Below are 17,305 nucleotides of genomic sequence, written 5' to 3'. Positions count from 1 at the left end.
CCAAATCGGCTTTTATGCGAAACTATCCCTTTGCAAAACTCATGGTGGGTGTTGTTGTTTTTTCCTTTGTGAGGCTAAACCCACAAACAGGGAGGGGGGAAGCATGCAGAAAAGGACAACATGATTGATCACAAAGGGACCCAACATTACCCAATGGGATTATTTTTGTTAGTCTTTGCAGTGAAGCAACATTCCTTTCATAATTTCCATTCCATTTCCAAGTCTCCACAATGTCCCAAATTTCTCTAACGCTGACCGAATACACCACACCATCCTGAAGAAGTCCCTCCCTCCACTGTGTCATTTGCAGAGAGAAGACGAACTGGGATTGCAGTATTTACATCCCTAACTAAAAGTACATGCATATTTTGTGTGCTCACTTCTCTGCCCCTGATATACAATAGGACCATCTTATGTGCAGGATCAGTATTTGCTGATTCACTTATCCATAATCTAAAAATATTTAAAATATTAAAAGAAAAATCCTAGAAATATGTATTTCTAAAGATGAAGTTAGCAGAACTGGTCATTAGAGGGAGCCAGAGACCATGTTATGTACAGATTTCCCTAGAGAAATATACTTCCATGGTGTCATTACCAGTCCTGGCCAATAGAGGCAGCCAGGGACCATGCTATGTATAGTGTTAGCAATAATCCACATTTTTCATCATCCACAGGGCAGCTCAGAACTGATGCCCTACAGATATGGGGATCCTACAGTATGTTGTTTTTGTTATGCACTTTGCCTACGCATGTATCGTTGAAGGACATGGTAGATTTTTCAAAGGTACACATTATTTTAGGTACCTTTCTCATTGTCAAAACCAATTGCAAACCTTACTAATACCTCTAATTTCAAAGTCGAGATGTGCTTTCTCCTGCCGCCAAGAATATTTTGCAAAGGAATTGTAAGCTGAGTGAAACCCTTCCCCATGTCTAGACTTTACAGAGTTGGCGGAGAAAATATTCCGTGGAGGAGAGACTGCTGTAGTGCTCCGTTGAACATGCAACAATGGGTTTACATCCAGACCTCAGCTTGAGCTACAGGTGGATAAACAAGCTCACTAAATCCCTTCCTTGCACCAAATTAGTCTCTCCCAACCCACAAGACACCTGTTCTTCATCGCCTCTAGCAGGAGAGTGGGAGGATCAGCATCTTTTTTTGGGGGGGGGGGTCTCTTGTTTCCTTGTGCAAAATGTCCCACTGCAAAACTATCCTCCTTTCCAATTAATAAGCAAATCACACATGACACAAGCACAGAAGGACAGGTGGACCATTCAGTAAAATACCAACAATCCCACCCAAAACTTTTAATTCTTAAAAAGTCCACGGGACCTTTTGCATTGTTGGCGTTCTTCACTCAAAGGCGATTTTTTGCTGAGTGCAAAGCTCCAGGCAAGGCCCACAGAAAAGATCTTGTCTGCCCCCCCTGCCAGGGGAGGAGGACAACGATGCTGTCGCTCATTCTTGTATCCAAGAAGATGGATCTTAGAACTGAATTGCTGGAAAGGACTCTATGGATCCTTGAGTCCAACCCTTGTCAAGGAAGCCTAATTGAGGGGGGGGGAATCAAACTGACTTCAACCACCGAGCTGTCAAGCAGTTCATGTTACCCTTTCAGCTGAGCCTGGCAGAGGGTAGTAGCAAGCCCACCCTATTCTGTTGCAGCGATTCTGTTCTCTCTCCCGGGCATCCCAAAACGGTCCCTCCGCTAGCCTAAGAGAAAGGCGTCTGCCTTCCATGGCATTCCCAGGGATACCAAAAATGGAAGCGTGCACCTCTGTTTCCCAAACACCCACCCCCACCCCACCCCCCCGGTAGGTGGGCCTGCTTGGTCTATTTGCTGTTTAGCGTGGCCAAGTGCTTTTGAATGGCCATTATCGTCACCCATCAATGACTCACTTTCTGCTCCACTTCACATGGCACTATCGCGCACAACGATCTCATGACCCACCCGCAGCGCCCTCGCTTCGTCATGTTCCGAGGCTCTGCTAGGAGCTTTTTCCTTCCCCATCAAACAAGAGAGGCCCGTCCTTTAGAAGCAACCGGGCTTCTGCTTCGGAGGGACCCGAGCGATTTGCTGTTGTCCTTCCTCACGCGCGCGCACACACACCCCAGTCCTGGTGACAAATACATGGTGGGTGTCATCATTACTGAGCAGCTTGAAGTGCCGTGCAGTGTTGAGAAAAGGCAACACGGCCTTCCTCGGGCACCTTCCACCAAACACTCTCACACACCTGGCATAGAACCATCGCCTGTGGCTTTTTGACAACGATAACTAAAAGCTGAATGCATTTGCAAAATTAAGCTATATGCAGCACAGATGAAGCTTTGCATACCGAGGTCACCCTATTCTGAAATACGGTGAGGTCCATGCATGCCTACATGATCAGAGTCTTGCTTGAGGTGCCAATAAAACCTTGTGCAGATTGCTGTTGCTATAGGCAATAAGCGGACCCTGTTATCTACCATTCCAGAACTTGGAAGCAACCAGATGCATGTAAGTAGCTGGATGCAATTAGTTCCTTTTTCCAATAATGAAGGGGTAGCCATAACCTCTCCATAGTACCGTTCGTAGCCCCTGCAGGCTTCCCGATTCTTTTCCCCATGAAGTGTCGCAGTTCTCTCTTACCTCGTAATGCGCCACCCGCTGGGATTCCGATATCAATTGGGCGCTGCACACTTTGCAGTAACTTTCGGTGAAGAGGTCCTGGTCAATATCCGAAGACTTCATCTGCTTACGGGGACACAAAAAGAAGCAAAGCAAACAAAGGAGACGTGAGCCCTAATACCAAATGGCAGCAGACAGAGAACAGCACTTTGTTAAAAAAAAAAAAAGCTGAGCAAATAACTTTTTTTCAGGAAAGTTAAAAGATAATAATAATAAAATAAGTCATTACAATAAATCAGACCGGATCGGTAAAAAGGGCTGTGCAATTATTTGAAATGTGGAAGGATAAGAGGCCCACAGTCTCCAGGGTCAGTGCATTGAGCAGCGTCATCAGTCTTGGGAGAATTTGCAAGAATGGGCGGAAGGACAGCCCCGGAGTCTTTGACACAGCAGGGGGGGAAATTGTGCTTAGATCTCAGAGTTGTCATTAAAAGTCCCGTTTCAAGATTTCACAACACAGAGTGTCCTACGCTTCCGTCTTCCCCCTTAGAAACCGTAGGTACCTCTGCAACTCTGCATTTCACAGCCAGAAGGAAAAGATTTGGCATTTGGGTGGCACCATTCGGGAATATGCCTGCTGCTGTTTCCCCTCCCAGTCCCCTATATGATCACTGAAATTGCAACATGCAATGCACGCATGCTGATCGACATGTTATCGCTGTCAAACCAGATATGATTTATAGTGGAGGCACAATTACAATACAATGAGCTTGAGAAGGAGGAGAGAGTAAACCCCTCGGTAGGTACAGGTCTGCTCCCTGGGGTACTTCCAACTGTATATGGGCAGGTTCAAGGTCCCTTGTTTCCCTCTTCAAGGCCATTGATCTTTAAATCAGACTTGGATTAGACCTTCAAATGGAGGATACTGTGGCAGAGTTTTGAATTCATGATTAAATTTCCTTTGGCTAGGTAATAGAAATACAGAGACTCACAGAGGAGAATAGCTTCAAGTTCCCAAGATAATCCACCCCTTTCTCCTTAACTGGCACTTACAATTTCAATAACACATTTGTAGGAGAAAGAATAAAAACCTTTACTTACTTACAGTAGTGAATAGATCAACAGCAAATTAACAAATAGACTAATTCTGACAAACTAAAGAAAAAGAAAATAACGCTCTCTGCAGCGAGGCAGGGCTCTCCTTGAATTCAGAGGCAAGGACAAATGATTGGTTAGCGCTGGATAGATTGACAGTCACCTCAGCCCAGAAAAATCCCTTCTAGCCACACCTACTTAGGTGCAGCACACAAGACTGTAAAAACTCCAGCCTCTAAAATGAGGATCCTCCATGGGCAGTCCTTTAAATGAAAGAAAGTCCTCCTCATGCAGCCACACTAGATGAAATTATTTAGCACTGTAGGACCCCCATATCCATGGGGGATCGGTTCCAAGATGACAACAACGTGGATGCTGAAAAACGTGGATTACAGTGAACACTATTTTAATAGTGAATGCCATACATAGCAGGTCTCTGGCTTCCTCTAGTGACCAGTTCTGCTAACTTCATATTTAGAAATATATATTTCTAGGAATTTTCTTTTAATATTTGTAGACCGTGGATAAGTGAATCAGCAGATACTGATACACATGTTGTAGCTGCACCTTGAGAAATGGGGTGGACTTCAGCAAAGGTCCCTCAAGTGACTGGGAAAGTGACTGTAGACCACAGCCTAAGAATCCTTCTTTTCAGATGCTGGCTCACAGGAGACACGTGGTTTGTTTAAAATCCCGTGTCGGAAATTGTTCTCTAGGTATAGGAAAAGGCACAGCGGCTATATTTTATTTATAAACCGCTTCTCTGCCCAAACAAATGCTCAAGAAGCCAACAGTGACACACTACTAAAAAGAAAACTTTTTTTGAGAATGGGAGAGAAAGAGATCGAGAGAGAACTTAGAGAACATTTGGTCTCCTTGAGAACCAAGCACAGCCCCCCACAAGTCCCTCGTCCCAACAAAAATGAGATTTTTTGAAAAACCAGAATGAACTTATTTTGAATTCCAGTTTAATTTGGAGGAACCAGCCTTAGATCAGGGTGGATCCTCTGAGGATGGAGACCCTGAAGCATACCCAAATCAGTGTTAAGGAGAGTAAGTGAGGAGAGGGCGTAGATCATGTAGACAAGCTTCCCTCTCTGCTATGGTCACATGTCAGTCACATCACCCCTGGTGGGGAGGCTTCCAGGCCATCTGGACATCTGGAAAGGACACATTCTGTACATAAACACATGGAAAGCTCTTCCACACAAGATGGAGGAGGAAGAGGAAGTAAGAAGAGACCCAACTGTCCTCAGGCTAAAACCACCTGGCAGCTGGTCAGCATCTTGAGCGCCTTTGAAAAGGAATATTTCCTGGGAGATTTAAAACCTCTTCTGCACTGATTAGCAGGAAAGCAGGTTATCCATTGCACAAATGAATGAGATGAAGGCCAGCTACTGCGTTCACATTGAAGCGGCAGACCAACTGACAAATGTCTCTGCTTGCACTCTAGTTACCGCTCGTGTCTTATTATTTCGCTTGTTTACGATATTTATAGACTGCTAGAATGTCTCCCAAGGTGGTCGGCAAGAAAATCAAATTAAAACAATCCATTATGAAAGAAACTCTGGTCCAAACATCAGCCGGAAAAGCAAAGAGGTGAAAAAAACGGAACTCCAAAGCAATGATGGCATCTGGATATAGACATCTAGATAGCAGGAAAGTCCTAGCCAAGTAGAGATCACCGTGTTCTTCTTTAGACATACTGACCCATGCCTTAAGAATAGCCCTTCCAACCTTGGTACTTTCCAGATTTCTTAGACAACAAATCCGACCACTCCTACCTAGCAATTATATTGTAAAACATCTGGAAAGTGCTGGAAGGCAATGTAGGTCAGAAATAGACATTATAGATGCTCCATCAATAGAAGAAGGAATTCCTTAACCATTGAAGGTGTCTGAGTGCACAACAGTTTTTCTCCTTTCAGGTATTTTGGCAATTAGCTTGCTTTGGTTTGTGATTGGTCTTACACGCAGGTTTCCTTTCCAGTCTGATTTCTCAGACACAAAAATCTGCCACCACTTTGTCTCTATAATAGTAATACCTTCCACTTCTAGTCATGGGGCAATTATAGCACTTTTTGAAAGAAGCAGCACCGAAATGTGCCATTTGCCAGCCCCCCAGGGTCAACCATAGAATTATTTGTAATTTTTTTCTGATAGTCTTATGGTTTCTGTCATTTGTATCAATGGTTCACATAATAAAAGATGACTTGGTACTTTATTTTCTTACCTAATACTGTATTATGATAAGCTGAGATATTTTTTAGCTCCATAACAATTCATAAAATGGGTTAAGCTTTTTCTACGGATGCTTTGCTCATGAGTGGTCTCGTATTGTTGTCCCGTCAAGTCACCCCCAACTTATGACGACTCCATGAATGAGCAACCTCCAAGATGCCCTGTCCTCAACAGCCCTGCTCAGGTCTTGCAGCCTGCAGCCTGTGGTTTCTTTTAGGGAATGAATCCATCTCATATTTGGTCTTCCTCTTTTCCTGCTGCCCTCCACCTTTCCCAGAAATTATTGCCCAAAGTAGGACAGCCTCAGCTTCACTTTTTTCCCCCTCCAGAAATGCTTCAGGCTTGATTTGTTCTAGAATCCACTTCTGTGTCTTTCTGGCACCCCAGGGTATCCACAAGGCTCTCCTCCAGCACCACAAATCAATCTTTCTCCTATCATCTTCCTTAACTGTCCAGCTTTCACACCATATGGTCTCGTAGCCACCCATTTTTGCTCCGCATAGCATGGACAAGTAAACAATTACAAAAAAGGCTGTACTTGGTACCTTGCTCGACCCCGAGGAGCCCATGGAAAGACAGCGACCTTAGTCCCTGGTGCCTTGGGCTGCAGATGGCCCAGCATAAAGCAGATGCCCTTTTCAATTCTCATTTCATCTCTCTCTTGTGCACAGGTAAGCATCGTTGACAGGAAGGAGGGCCAACAACAGAGGCTTATTATTATTCACCCAGGTAGTCCAGTTACTTGGCTGGATAGCTCAGTCCTTTAGGTCTCCGGCTGCAGACCCAGAGGTTGGGAGTTCGATTCCCCACTTGTGCCTCCTGGGAGAAGAGCCAGCCTGGGTGGCCTTGGGCAAGCTGCACACAGTCCCAGAACTCCCCTAGTGGAAGGGAATGGTAAAGCACCTCTTTGTATTCCCTACTTTAAAAATCCTGAAAAGAGTGGCCGTTAGTCAGAATTTACTTGAGGGCACATCATGAAGATGAGGATGAGAATGATTAGGGAGTCCTATCAGCCCATCTGATTGCATAGCTTAACTAATACCTCAAAAGCGTGAAAGGAATCACTCCCACAAATACTCAGTTACTTCTTCCTTACAATTAATTCCTCTTCCCAAGAATGGGCATAATGACAAAGTGGCACACTTTTTTCCCCAAAGAATATTTTCTTACATCACTTTGAATTCAGTTTTACATTCACTTCCAATATGTGATTTGTTTAGTTCTGTTTTAATATTATAACTGACTAGCCAGAATCCTGCTGGAGATTTACACCAGTGTAAACAGAAGTGCATAAACTACAGTGGTGATTTGCTGCTAAATAATGACTAGAATCTTTTTGCTTAGCAGAGCAAGTTGCACTAGAGGAGGCCCAATGGGGATTTGGTGTACCAACACCTCTGTTAATTTTTTGGTGTTAGTTTTTTTTTTCTTTTCTGTCTTCTTATTCGTTACTTTATTAGTAGTAAAATAAAATTAATTTTAAAAAGGACATAGGTCAACAAAACCTTGCGTTCAGACTATTGTGAGTGGAAATAAATGAAATGCACAATTAATTTTGTTCTGTACTTCAAAAGCCAAGTAATTTCTTTTGTTTTGTAAGACTGAAGTTAGCAAGAGAAAAGGAAGCAGGAAAGAAAACGGGGGGGGGGGGAATTAATTTAACCATATGTCCACAGAAAAGTTGCTGCTAACAGTACATTAGATGGGCCTATACATTGATAATATGTCCTCATAATAGATATAATATGTTCAACAGCATTGTGTAAAGATACACCTGCACAGCAATGCATGCTTAGGAAGAGTGTGACAAAAATGTTAAGTTACAAAAAAAAAAAAAGATTCTAAACTGAATCGCCAAAATTGATGAAGGGGAAAAGTCCTGCTTCTTTGAAGGGGTTTAGATTCCTGTAAACAGCTCTAAATCTGACTGCGCCAAGATGCCCTTCCGGCTTCCTTCGAAGCCAGAAACCTGCAGTACTGCACCAAATTTTTCTCTGCAAGCCTCCGACGCTGTAGGAGTGACGGCTGGGGATGAGTGAGAATTTCATTCTTCTTTTTTCACTTTTGGATAGCAACTTTCCCAAAAGTTCAAAACAAAAACAAAAACAGAACTTGTGATTATTATGTGAAGACATCATAGTGCCCTCTATCTAGGTCGGGGAGGGCAACCTGGATGAAAGGACAATATTCTGCTTCTGAAGACCTGGAAGGAAGGAAGGAAGGAAGGAAGGAAGGAAGGAAGGAAGGAAGGAAGGAAGGAAGGAAGGAAGGAAGGAAGGAAGGAAGGAAGGAAGGAAGTTTGTGTCCACTTCTATTCAGAAGCCAATCTAGGCTTTTGAATAGATATAGATTTGGTCCATTGGATTCCATTTGTGACCCAGAGACATGTATTCAAAATGCTACCCTCTTCTTGACTAGTTTTTTTTTGGGGGGGGGAATGGGTATTCGGGGGTGCTAGAAGATGCTGGGAAGCCCTGGGACCTATTTATGATCCTGCAGGTTTGTGGACTGTTCTTTGCAAAAGGGGACACCCAGCCACTCTCTTTGGGGTCCCTAGGATCCAACAAGGCAGATCTCCTCTTAAGTTAAGAAGCAGGCTTCCCAAGGGGGAGGGGTGTCTGCAGGGGCCACACAGATCCCTAGGCACCGGCAAGATATAGCGCTCAACAACACATGGCCCTCCTTCTCCCACCTTCTCCCACACACACCTCCACCCAGGAAGCAATCTTCAGATGCCCTCCACGTTCTTTCTTCCAAAGCCCACTCCTCTGTACCTTCAACGGCTGATAAGGCATCAGCCAGCACAGGGATGGCAGCCGTTGGCTTGCCTTTTGTCGTCTCTCTGCCTTCCAGGGAGACAGGGAATTAACATACCACTGGTCTTCACCAGTTGGACATCAACCCTCCGGCTGCATACAAAGCATTTAAGAGACTGGCACGTTCAGAATATTTCCAGCTCTTTCCCTCAACACCACCTTGTTGTTGTTTTTTCTTCTTTTCACCTCCTCTGTACCCTGCCCCGGACTCTCTGCTTCCATGATACAAGGGCTGCTGGCTCAGCTTCTTATCTCTTGACCAGACCAGAAACCTTCCAGGCTGTTGGAGGCTTCACACCTTGCTTTCTTCTAATCTGTAACTAACTCCTCCATCTGTCGGCTTGGCATTCTTGGCTATAATCTGGGCAAGAGGCAAATGGGGCTCTGAAACACCAGGCAATGCTGAAGAGCCACTCTTAGATCAGAGGGCTACTGATAAACCTCATGCCTGCAGTGAGTCTGAGATGAAAAGGGGTCACCAAATACCTGGGCCAGAGGTCTGCAAGCAACTTCCCTTGCTGTGATACCAGATGGATGCAGAAAACCTTTGGCATATAGGATTTAGCACCTTAGGAATTACACCACCCCCTTCCTTCCTCCCTCCTGGGTTTCTAGTCCTTGTAATTGTACAATGTACAGTACAGACATTGCCAAATGTATTCTCTATAACTGAGAGAGAGAATTGTCACTGGGTCAGGTTATCAGGGTTTCCAGTGATCTTCACGGCCATCAGGAACTCATTCGTCCAAATGGCAGGCCATAACAGATGTGGTCATGGAAAACCAGGAGATGCTTGATAATAACTCAGGAGATGGGTCTTTATAGGAGGTCTCCAAGGTACTGAATTTATTTTAAGAGTAGCACTTAGCACCATGGACAGCTCCTGAACCATTCATCAACTGAATCTTCTGTATTCACACCCATTGTTCTTCTGTTATCCTCTTCTACATTTTATATAGACTTCTCCTTCCCTTCCCCCTTCTTGAGTTTTTAACTGATATCCTTATTTCTACCAGTCTTCCCCAATGCCACTCACCCCTTCTCTCCGCTCCTTTTTGCTCTTCCCTGGTGATCTGTTTTCTGCCTTCTATAGGAATGTTTTCAATAGAACTGAACACCAAACATAGGCCATTAATTACTGCATGTGAGAGGTAACCACACACCAAAGGCTCTTAAAGCCAATTAGCATTTTGAATGCTTTACTTGTGAATTCCACCTTTCATTTTGTGTTTCATTTTCCCACATATTTCTGACATGGACTTGTCCACACAAACTCACATTAAAATATAGTAAATAGTCTTTAAGGTGTCACAAGTTTTTGACTTTTTGTTTTGTTTCTTTGCATTTTGCCTGATACATCAACAGATCAGTGGCTGCCGCTATTTAATGTCAAAGGCAGAGAAGATTCTCCTATGCATCATACGCTACTGGATCTTTTGGACTGGGTCTTCCAAAGACTTACAGTCTTTCACGTGCAAAATGGCTCTGTCACGAGGCGATGGAGCTATTGTAGCAGTTCTTGTCTTTCCATTACTTTTGAGCAGTTTTCTTAATACGATCATCCATTTGACTGAATGTACGCCCATTTCGCCCCATTAAAATAGTGTGTTTTCATTTTTACCCCAATTGAATGCATTCAAATCATTCTCATTTGAAAATGTTCCCATATTTTTGTCCCACTTCGTTTCTCTGCACGGCTCATAAAACTGCAGTTCCTCGAGACCCGGCTTGTTGCTTTTGCCCCCAAGTCACAGGAAGCGCGAAAATATTTGTGTTGAGATTGTCAAAGCCAACGAAATGCTGTCATCTCCTTACCAGGATGACCGCTTTCTGCTTTGGCTGCCAACAAACATGTACCATGTGTGGAGAGAGAGGCAGCATCACACAGATATGAGTCAAGGAGACTCACGACCCAGCCCACGAGGATGAAGCAAAGATCACAAAGGCAGTTTCTCACTGCAAGCGACGTTCAGGGAGGCAGTAGACACCCACCACCGAGCCTGTTGCACTTTTCACGTGCCAGGCAGTCAAATGCCTGCACAATCTTCCCAGCTGTATCAGATCAAGGATGAGCAACATTCGGGTGAGACTCTTCCAATACCTTCTAGGAGAAAGGACATAAAATAATGGACACTATTCTGTTCACATTGCCGTAATGTAAAGGTACAATGGTGTACTTGTGACAGCTGTTAACACCCAGCAAGAAGGAACTGTGCTATGGAATTGCACCATCGGTTGTGCATCGCTGGCACAACTGACTGTGCAAGGCACCCACGGAAGTGCATCAGGGATCACACTCCCGCCCTGATGCTAGCACTACGACCACGTGTGCCACCTCAAGTTGCCATTGTGCAGTGGGATTTTGACCAATGTTTGTCAATAACTGTTATGAGTAGTACCACCATCCATGAAAAAATGGTTAGGACCAAGAAGTATGTATCAGGACTCCTTGCTGATGAATCTAGAGCCATGAAAGCTAGGGCAGAGCACTGTCATGCAGGAAGCTGCAGGGTAGGACATGAGTGTTCAGCCAGGATGGATTGCAAGGTGAGAGTCTCACATGTCCCCACATTTATGTATGAAACACTAGAGGATCTGAGAGCACGAGGGATGGCCATAATCAAAGTTTACAAGTCAGAATGGGCAAAATTTTCCAGACCATATTTGCAAATTTTGGCAAATTCCTTAAAACCAAAGTGAAATTAAATCTCCCCCCACATCTGTACCAAACAAATTTAGTAGGTATTCTCCCCACAACATGGAGACTTGTTTTTACCATTTGGGTCAAATGTTCATGCATAACAATAAACCAGGAATCTTGGCTTAATAGAATATGGTGGTGATAAACCACCTCCTGGCGTGCACAGCAAGGGCTGCCCCTACTATTAGGCAGAGCGAGGCAGTCGGCGGGATGAGTGACACCTTGTTATCTAGGTCAGTATCCTAGATAACAATATCCTGTCTCCATCCTGCACCCAGCTCAATTGACTCCAAGGGGAGAATGCTGTGTAACATCCAGGAAATGGAATGATAGTTAAGTGTACCCAAATAAGGCACTTATAATTGGAATTTGTTACTGGTTTGGAATCCTGGCTTGCTTGACTACCAGAACTTTCACACCAGATATCACATCACGTCCCTCTCCATCTTCTTGTTCCAATGTAAAATGGATGGAAATCGGATGCATTCACTCGCAAGCAGATCATCTCATCTAGGATTATTAAGCCAAGATTCTTGGTTTCTCATTATGTGCAAATCTCTGAGTTATGGGTGTCCCAGCTCCAAATTCCCTACCTATGGAGGCACTACAGGCCACACAGTGGTCACAACTGGAGGCTACAAGGGAACCCATTAGGGTCATTTAAGTGGAGTCTTTGAAATGTAATCAGAAGTAACGGATGGAATTTCCAAATAAGCCTGCACCAAATTAAACCTTGGAAAAAAACCCAACTCAAAATGATAGCAAGGCCCTTCTCCATCACCCCTGAGTGATACACATGCTGGTGGATGATAGGACTTGGAGTGGAGCAACATCTCTCTGGCCCAGGTTCACTTCCTCCCTTCTCAGGCTAAAAAAAAAAAAATCAGGCATTAAGTCCCTAAGTGTTGCTTCTTCTCCATCCCTCCCTGTTACAGCCTACCATCCCATAATGCGCCTGTAGCTCTTGCAACAGGGGGGCTCACACAAACAGCAGCCTACCCAATTTGGTGAGCGCTTAGCCCAAATGGTGAGCCCCTTGCTTCTGGGCTTCAGAAGACAATTTCCAAGTTGACAGTTTTTAGGGTCTATCACGATCCATTTCATATTGCTGTCACTTTCTAACCAGTTCTGTGTCTGGGAGGGATGCACCCTGTGAACATCCCATGACAGCTGCCTTCGGCAGGAGAATAGGAAATGCACCATTCCTTGAAAAATCCGCACTCCGTTCAAGGACATATCCGATACCTGTGAAATTTCAGCACAGTAGGTGACCAGAGGAAGGGCTCATTTGAAAGAGACAAAGGACCTCCCACCCACCCCCCTTCGCACGACCTGAAATGTGGGCAAAGAAGCCACGCTAAATCCTGTCCTTTCCCACTTTGATGGGACTTGTAGCTCCGAGTCTTTTGCATAATCATCCCCTGTCAGTCCCCATCAACATCACCCTTGCAAACCCAGAAGGCAGAACCGCACAAGGGTGACGGCAAGCTGAGACAGAGGGGGAAAAAATCCTCCGAGGAATGAATGGAACTCACAACATTTAAGCCATTCTGGCGACATTAATTCTGCGGATTCCGAAGGAAACGCCATCTCTCCTGTGGCCTGGTGAGGAGGAGCTGAGAATTTAGTACACAGAGAGGCCAGCAGAAGCCCCGATGGGCCGCTATGAGCCCCCAGCTTTTCTCATGTGGACCCTGGCAGAGCTATGTATCTCAAAAACTATTGTACATGATCTTGCAATTCTCCGCAAGCTTAGGCACTAGCAAAGGAAGTTTAATAGGGATTTCTATCCCCATGTATATGCAGCTATTGGCTGCCCATCAGAGTCCGTGCTAGAATTCTGGGAGATAGAGTTCCAGCAAATAACCCTTTCAAATCTGTGGCCTCTAGACCCATCTGTTCCAGGTGCCCTTTGCTGCCACTGGCCTTCTCCTGCATATTGTAATACAATACATGCTTGACAGTGCCAGCAGTACCAAAGCTGTTGTTTGGGGGGGGGGAAGCAAGCTCAGAGAGCCACTCCCTGCACAGTCTCTTTCTCAGCACAGCTGCACCCCTGGTGGCTTCCCAACCAAATTTTTTTGGGGGGTGCTGGGTTGTCAGGAGATGGGGCTGAAAGAAAGGCATTTCAGATCATGGTAGAGAAGGAGACCCACAAGTGGGATTGACCCTATAAGCCCCCCTTCTGGTTCAACTGCCCTTCTACATGTGTGTCAAGCATGCAGGTTAAAGGTGGAAGGCAGCAGAGTCTTGAGACGTCTCCGTGTTTCCCCCAAAAAATGTATGGGAGGGAAGGGACAAAGATGGGACAAAGATACTATGCTCCTCCATAGCAAGGAGAAGTGGTGACTCTGATTTCAGGGAGGCCCATGGATCCCCTCTAGGTTTTTAGTGAATAGCTTGCAAGGTGTTGAACCGGATATCCCAAACAGGTTCAGCACATTGGATAGCGCCAGGAAAATTCACTGCCTTTTCCACTCCTGTTGGGGCTGGAGAGAAGCAGGTGCATGGATGTGTATGCTCCTGTGCATGCGGGGTTACATGCACACGTGCATGCACAAGAGTATGCATTATTTCAATACATGTGTGTGTGTGTGTATGTGCACAGGGCAACCCGCATCTTAGCTATGCCATCAAATCCACTTCTTTAGAGGCCAAATGGTTGCGCATATTATCCTACACCTATAACACGCACATTGACACACACACACCTGTTACTGAACACTGCCCCTTCACTAGGGACCTCTCATCACACTAAATGATGCCCAAAGGATAAGAGAGGGCGGCCTTAAATTAGGGCTATGTAAATTAGGAGGGGAGCTGCATTGAACCAGGCAAACAGCAGCCATCCCCCACCTGCCCCCATGCTCTTGAAGGCACCACCTCTCAAAGAGAGGTGGTACGGTGGCATATGCTATTGATTCATATTTAGTTTTTTAAAAAATTAGAGTCTCCCTTCAGTAATAACTCTATTGGTTTGATCCAGTGTAGACACGTCATCCTCCCCCTCTACTCCAGCTCACAATTTCTTTCTGAAACACAAGCGCCACATGCGGGAAGCTTGAAAGGTCCGGTTGCCCTTGAACCATAAAAACCCTATGCATCCAACTGCGTGGCCACAGGGTATTCTCATGAACCATGCTGGCAGGCTTGGCTGTCATATCAAAAGCATGCATTCCAGCAGAGGCATCTGCAGGCATTCGGTTGTGCTCCAAGCGCACCGGAACAGGATCTGCAGCGGAGTGGCTGCTGAGCCCTCGGCCGCTGCCCCCACCCCCACCGCGCTGACCCAGATCCACCATTGGGATCAATACACACTCAGCATTGCTTTACAATAACCAGCTTAGTGTTTCCCCCAACCGAGCGAGGCGGTGGCAATGTTAAAACTGAACACTCATCAAGATTGTGGCGAAAAGACTCAAATTTTTGGTACGCATTCCCTCATTTCTACACCAGTTTGCCTAGCTTCGAGACAAACAAGGGGGCCCTAGATCAAACCAAGCCTGAACAATCTCTGGAGGAAAAAAAACCGAGGCTACTTTGGACTCCTCATGAGAAGGCAGGATTCTCTGGAACAGACAATCACGCTTGGAAAAGTTGAAAGCAGAAGGAAAAGAGGAAGACCCAATACGAGATGGATTGTCTCCCTACAGGAAGTCACTGTCTTGAGTTTGCAAGAAATGAGCAGAGCAGTTGAGGGCAGGATATTATGGAGATCACTCGTTCATGGGTTTGCCATGAGTAAGAAGTGATTTGACAGCTCACAGCAACAACAAAGTTGAGTTTCTCCTTTTTTTTTTTTAACCTGGGCCCACTTTTTAATAAAAGGTAGGGCCAAGGGAGATCTGTCAGCTTGGCTTTTTCATGCATTGGCTTCTTTACACCTCCAGATCTTTTCCAACCTGGAGATGAAGAAAGCTATGAATTTTTATGAACTTCTCAATAACAGGCTGGAACAAAGTGGGTCCAGCCTGTTTCTAGTGAAATACATTCCACGGAGGTTGAAAAATCCTTCCCTACCTGGACAGCCACGTGTCAAGTCAGGCGAACATCCAGATGTTGAAATGAACTGCCACTTTAGGAGAAAAAAGAGGCATCGGCTCTAGTCCAACACTGCAAGCACGGGTGGATACAATGGGGCTCAAAACTAGACTTTAACAAAACAAGCATCTACAGTGGTGGGGCCAGATGGGGGGGATATGACAGGTTTTGATTCTCCTACTTTTTTTAAAATTGTGTTTTAAAGATCAAGTTCATTCCAACCTGAATATGCAGACATTGTAAAGTGGGGCAAATGATTATCAGAAACAAACAAAGCTAAAAGCCTTAAATCATTATCATCCTCTTAGAATTGTAGAGTTGGGAGGGACATGATAGATCATCAAGTCCACCCCCATGTCAAAGAGGGGCCATAGGGAATCGAACTCCCAACCTTTGGCTCCACAGCCAAAGACCTGGACCCTGAGCTGTCCATCATAATCTTAGAACTGCAGAGCTGGAAGGGATCCTGTAGATCATCAAGTCCAGCCCATCAAGAAGGCCCAGCAGGGAATCGAACTCCCAACCTCTGGCTCCAAAACCAGAGATCTAAACCACCGAGCTATCCAGGAGTTCCTAAGACAGAGGATTTGTCATTTTCCAGAGCTTGAAAAGTTACTTTCAGGGACTACAGCACCCAGAATTCCCTCAGTCTGCCTGGCCAGCAGCAATAGTGGCTTGGGGCTCGGGCAGTTGTTTTTGAACCTCTGCGCTTTCATCCATTTAGGACACAGCCACAAAAATGGATCTAGTTCTTTGCTTCATTCTCTGAGGTTTGTATGCCAATCCCAGGAAAATATTCTTTTATCCCAATCTGAGGGATCTTTGGTTGAATAAATGTGTGAAATACTTGTCGACGTCACTCCTAACATAGCCAACCAAACCACTTTAAGTGCAGTGGCTATCCAAAAAATAAAAAAATTAGCGCAGGAAGCTCCGAACATGATGAGTTGACTCAGTTAAGATGCTGAGTGTCTTTATCATTTTGGTGATATTTGTAAGAACGCTGCGGTGGTGGCGGTTTTCCAGCAAGACTGGTTGAATGACTAAAATGTGGGAAGTGCAGAAATAACCCACCAACCTTCCAGGCTTTATAACAACAATTATACTCCTGACCTGTGAAAGCCAACAACAACAACAAACTAAACAAACCAAAGCAGAAGCACAAAAACAAATTTCCAATATGGATGTTTCTTTTTTTAAAAAAAAAGACAATATTTTTCAAATGCTCTGAGCTTGTACTAATTTTTAAACGGTACATCTGTAACTGCATACAGATCTGGTGGGCTGGAAGATGTTTTATTCTAATCAGAAGAAAGAAAGGATGGTACAGACTAAATACTTGCATGCTGCTGCTATAATCATTTTCCATTGCCACCAGGATCTGTTACTCTGGATCAAATGAGGCAGCCTAGTGAGCAATGTTTTCAGAAGAAGTGCTCTCTAAATCACAAATGGCATCTATTTGTTGTGATATCTGGTTTTCTTCACCTATGTATCTTGCATTTAGCAGGATTTGGGTAATGATTGACCCCTGGGTGGTCAGCAGGGACTTCATTAGAAAGCCTGGCCCCTGAGGCACTCTGAGAGACTCCCATTGGGGCAGGCAAAGTTGTGTAACAAGAAATTTCAGCACCTTGAGCTTTCCCCCATTGCACCTCCTTGACAAGGGCTGGACTTATATTTTAATCAGAAATTTCTGGAACTGAACAAAAAACCTTCTGTGAGTAAAGAAAATGATTATAATCCATCCCCTTGGCAGATGTTGGAAAGACAGCTGAGGAATCTCTCCAGTGTAGACA

At 44.8% G+C, this 17,305-nt stretch overlaps 1 protein-coding gene across 4 annotated transcripts in view; it reads right to left on the bottom strand.

Annotated features, from left to right (window-relative positions):
• The window catches only part of ZMAT4 (zinc finger matrin-type 4), a 127,390-nt gene that overhangs the window by 90,426 nt on the left and 19,659 nt on the right, over window positions 1–17,305 (bottom strand). For 2 of the 4 annotated variants that reach the window (XM_020780399.3, XM_078379683.1), the window contains exon 2: window positions 2,634–2,738. In XM_020780399.3, coding sequence (XP_020636058.1) covers window positions 2,634–2,735 — 102 coding nt within the window. In that variant the 5' untranslated portion in view covers window positions 2,736–2,738. The remainder of the gene's footprint in view (window positions 1–2,633; window positions 2,739–17,305) is intronic. The other 2 variants (XM_020780398.3, XM_078379682.1) reach the window with 1 other exon arrangement.

This window comes from Pogona vitticeps, chromosome 8 (assembly GCF_051106095.1).
Source record: "Pogona vitticeps strain Pit_001003342236 chromosome 8, PviZW2.1, whole genome shotgun sequence".
NCBI lineage: Eukaryota > Metazoa > Chordata > Lepidosauria > Squamata > Agamidae > Pogona > Pogona vitticeps.
The sequence above is the reverse complement of the archived record's forward strand: the minus strand, read 5'-3'. Positions and strand labels throughout refer to the sequence as shown.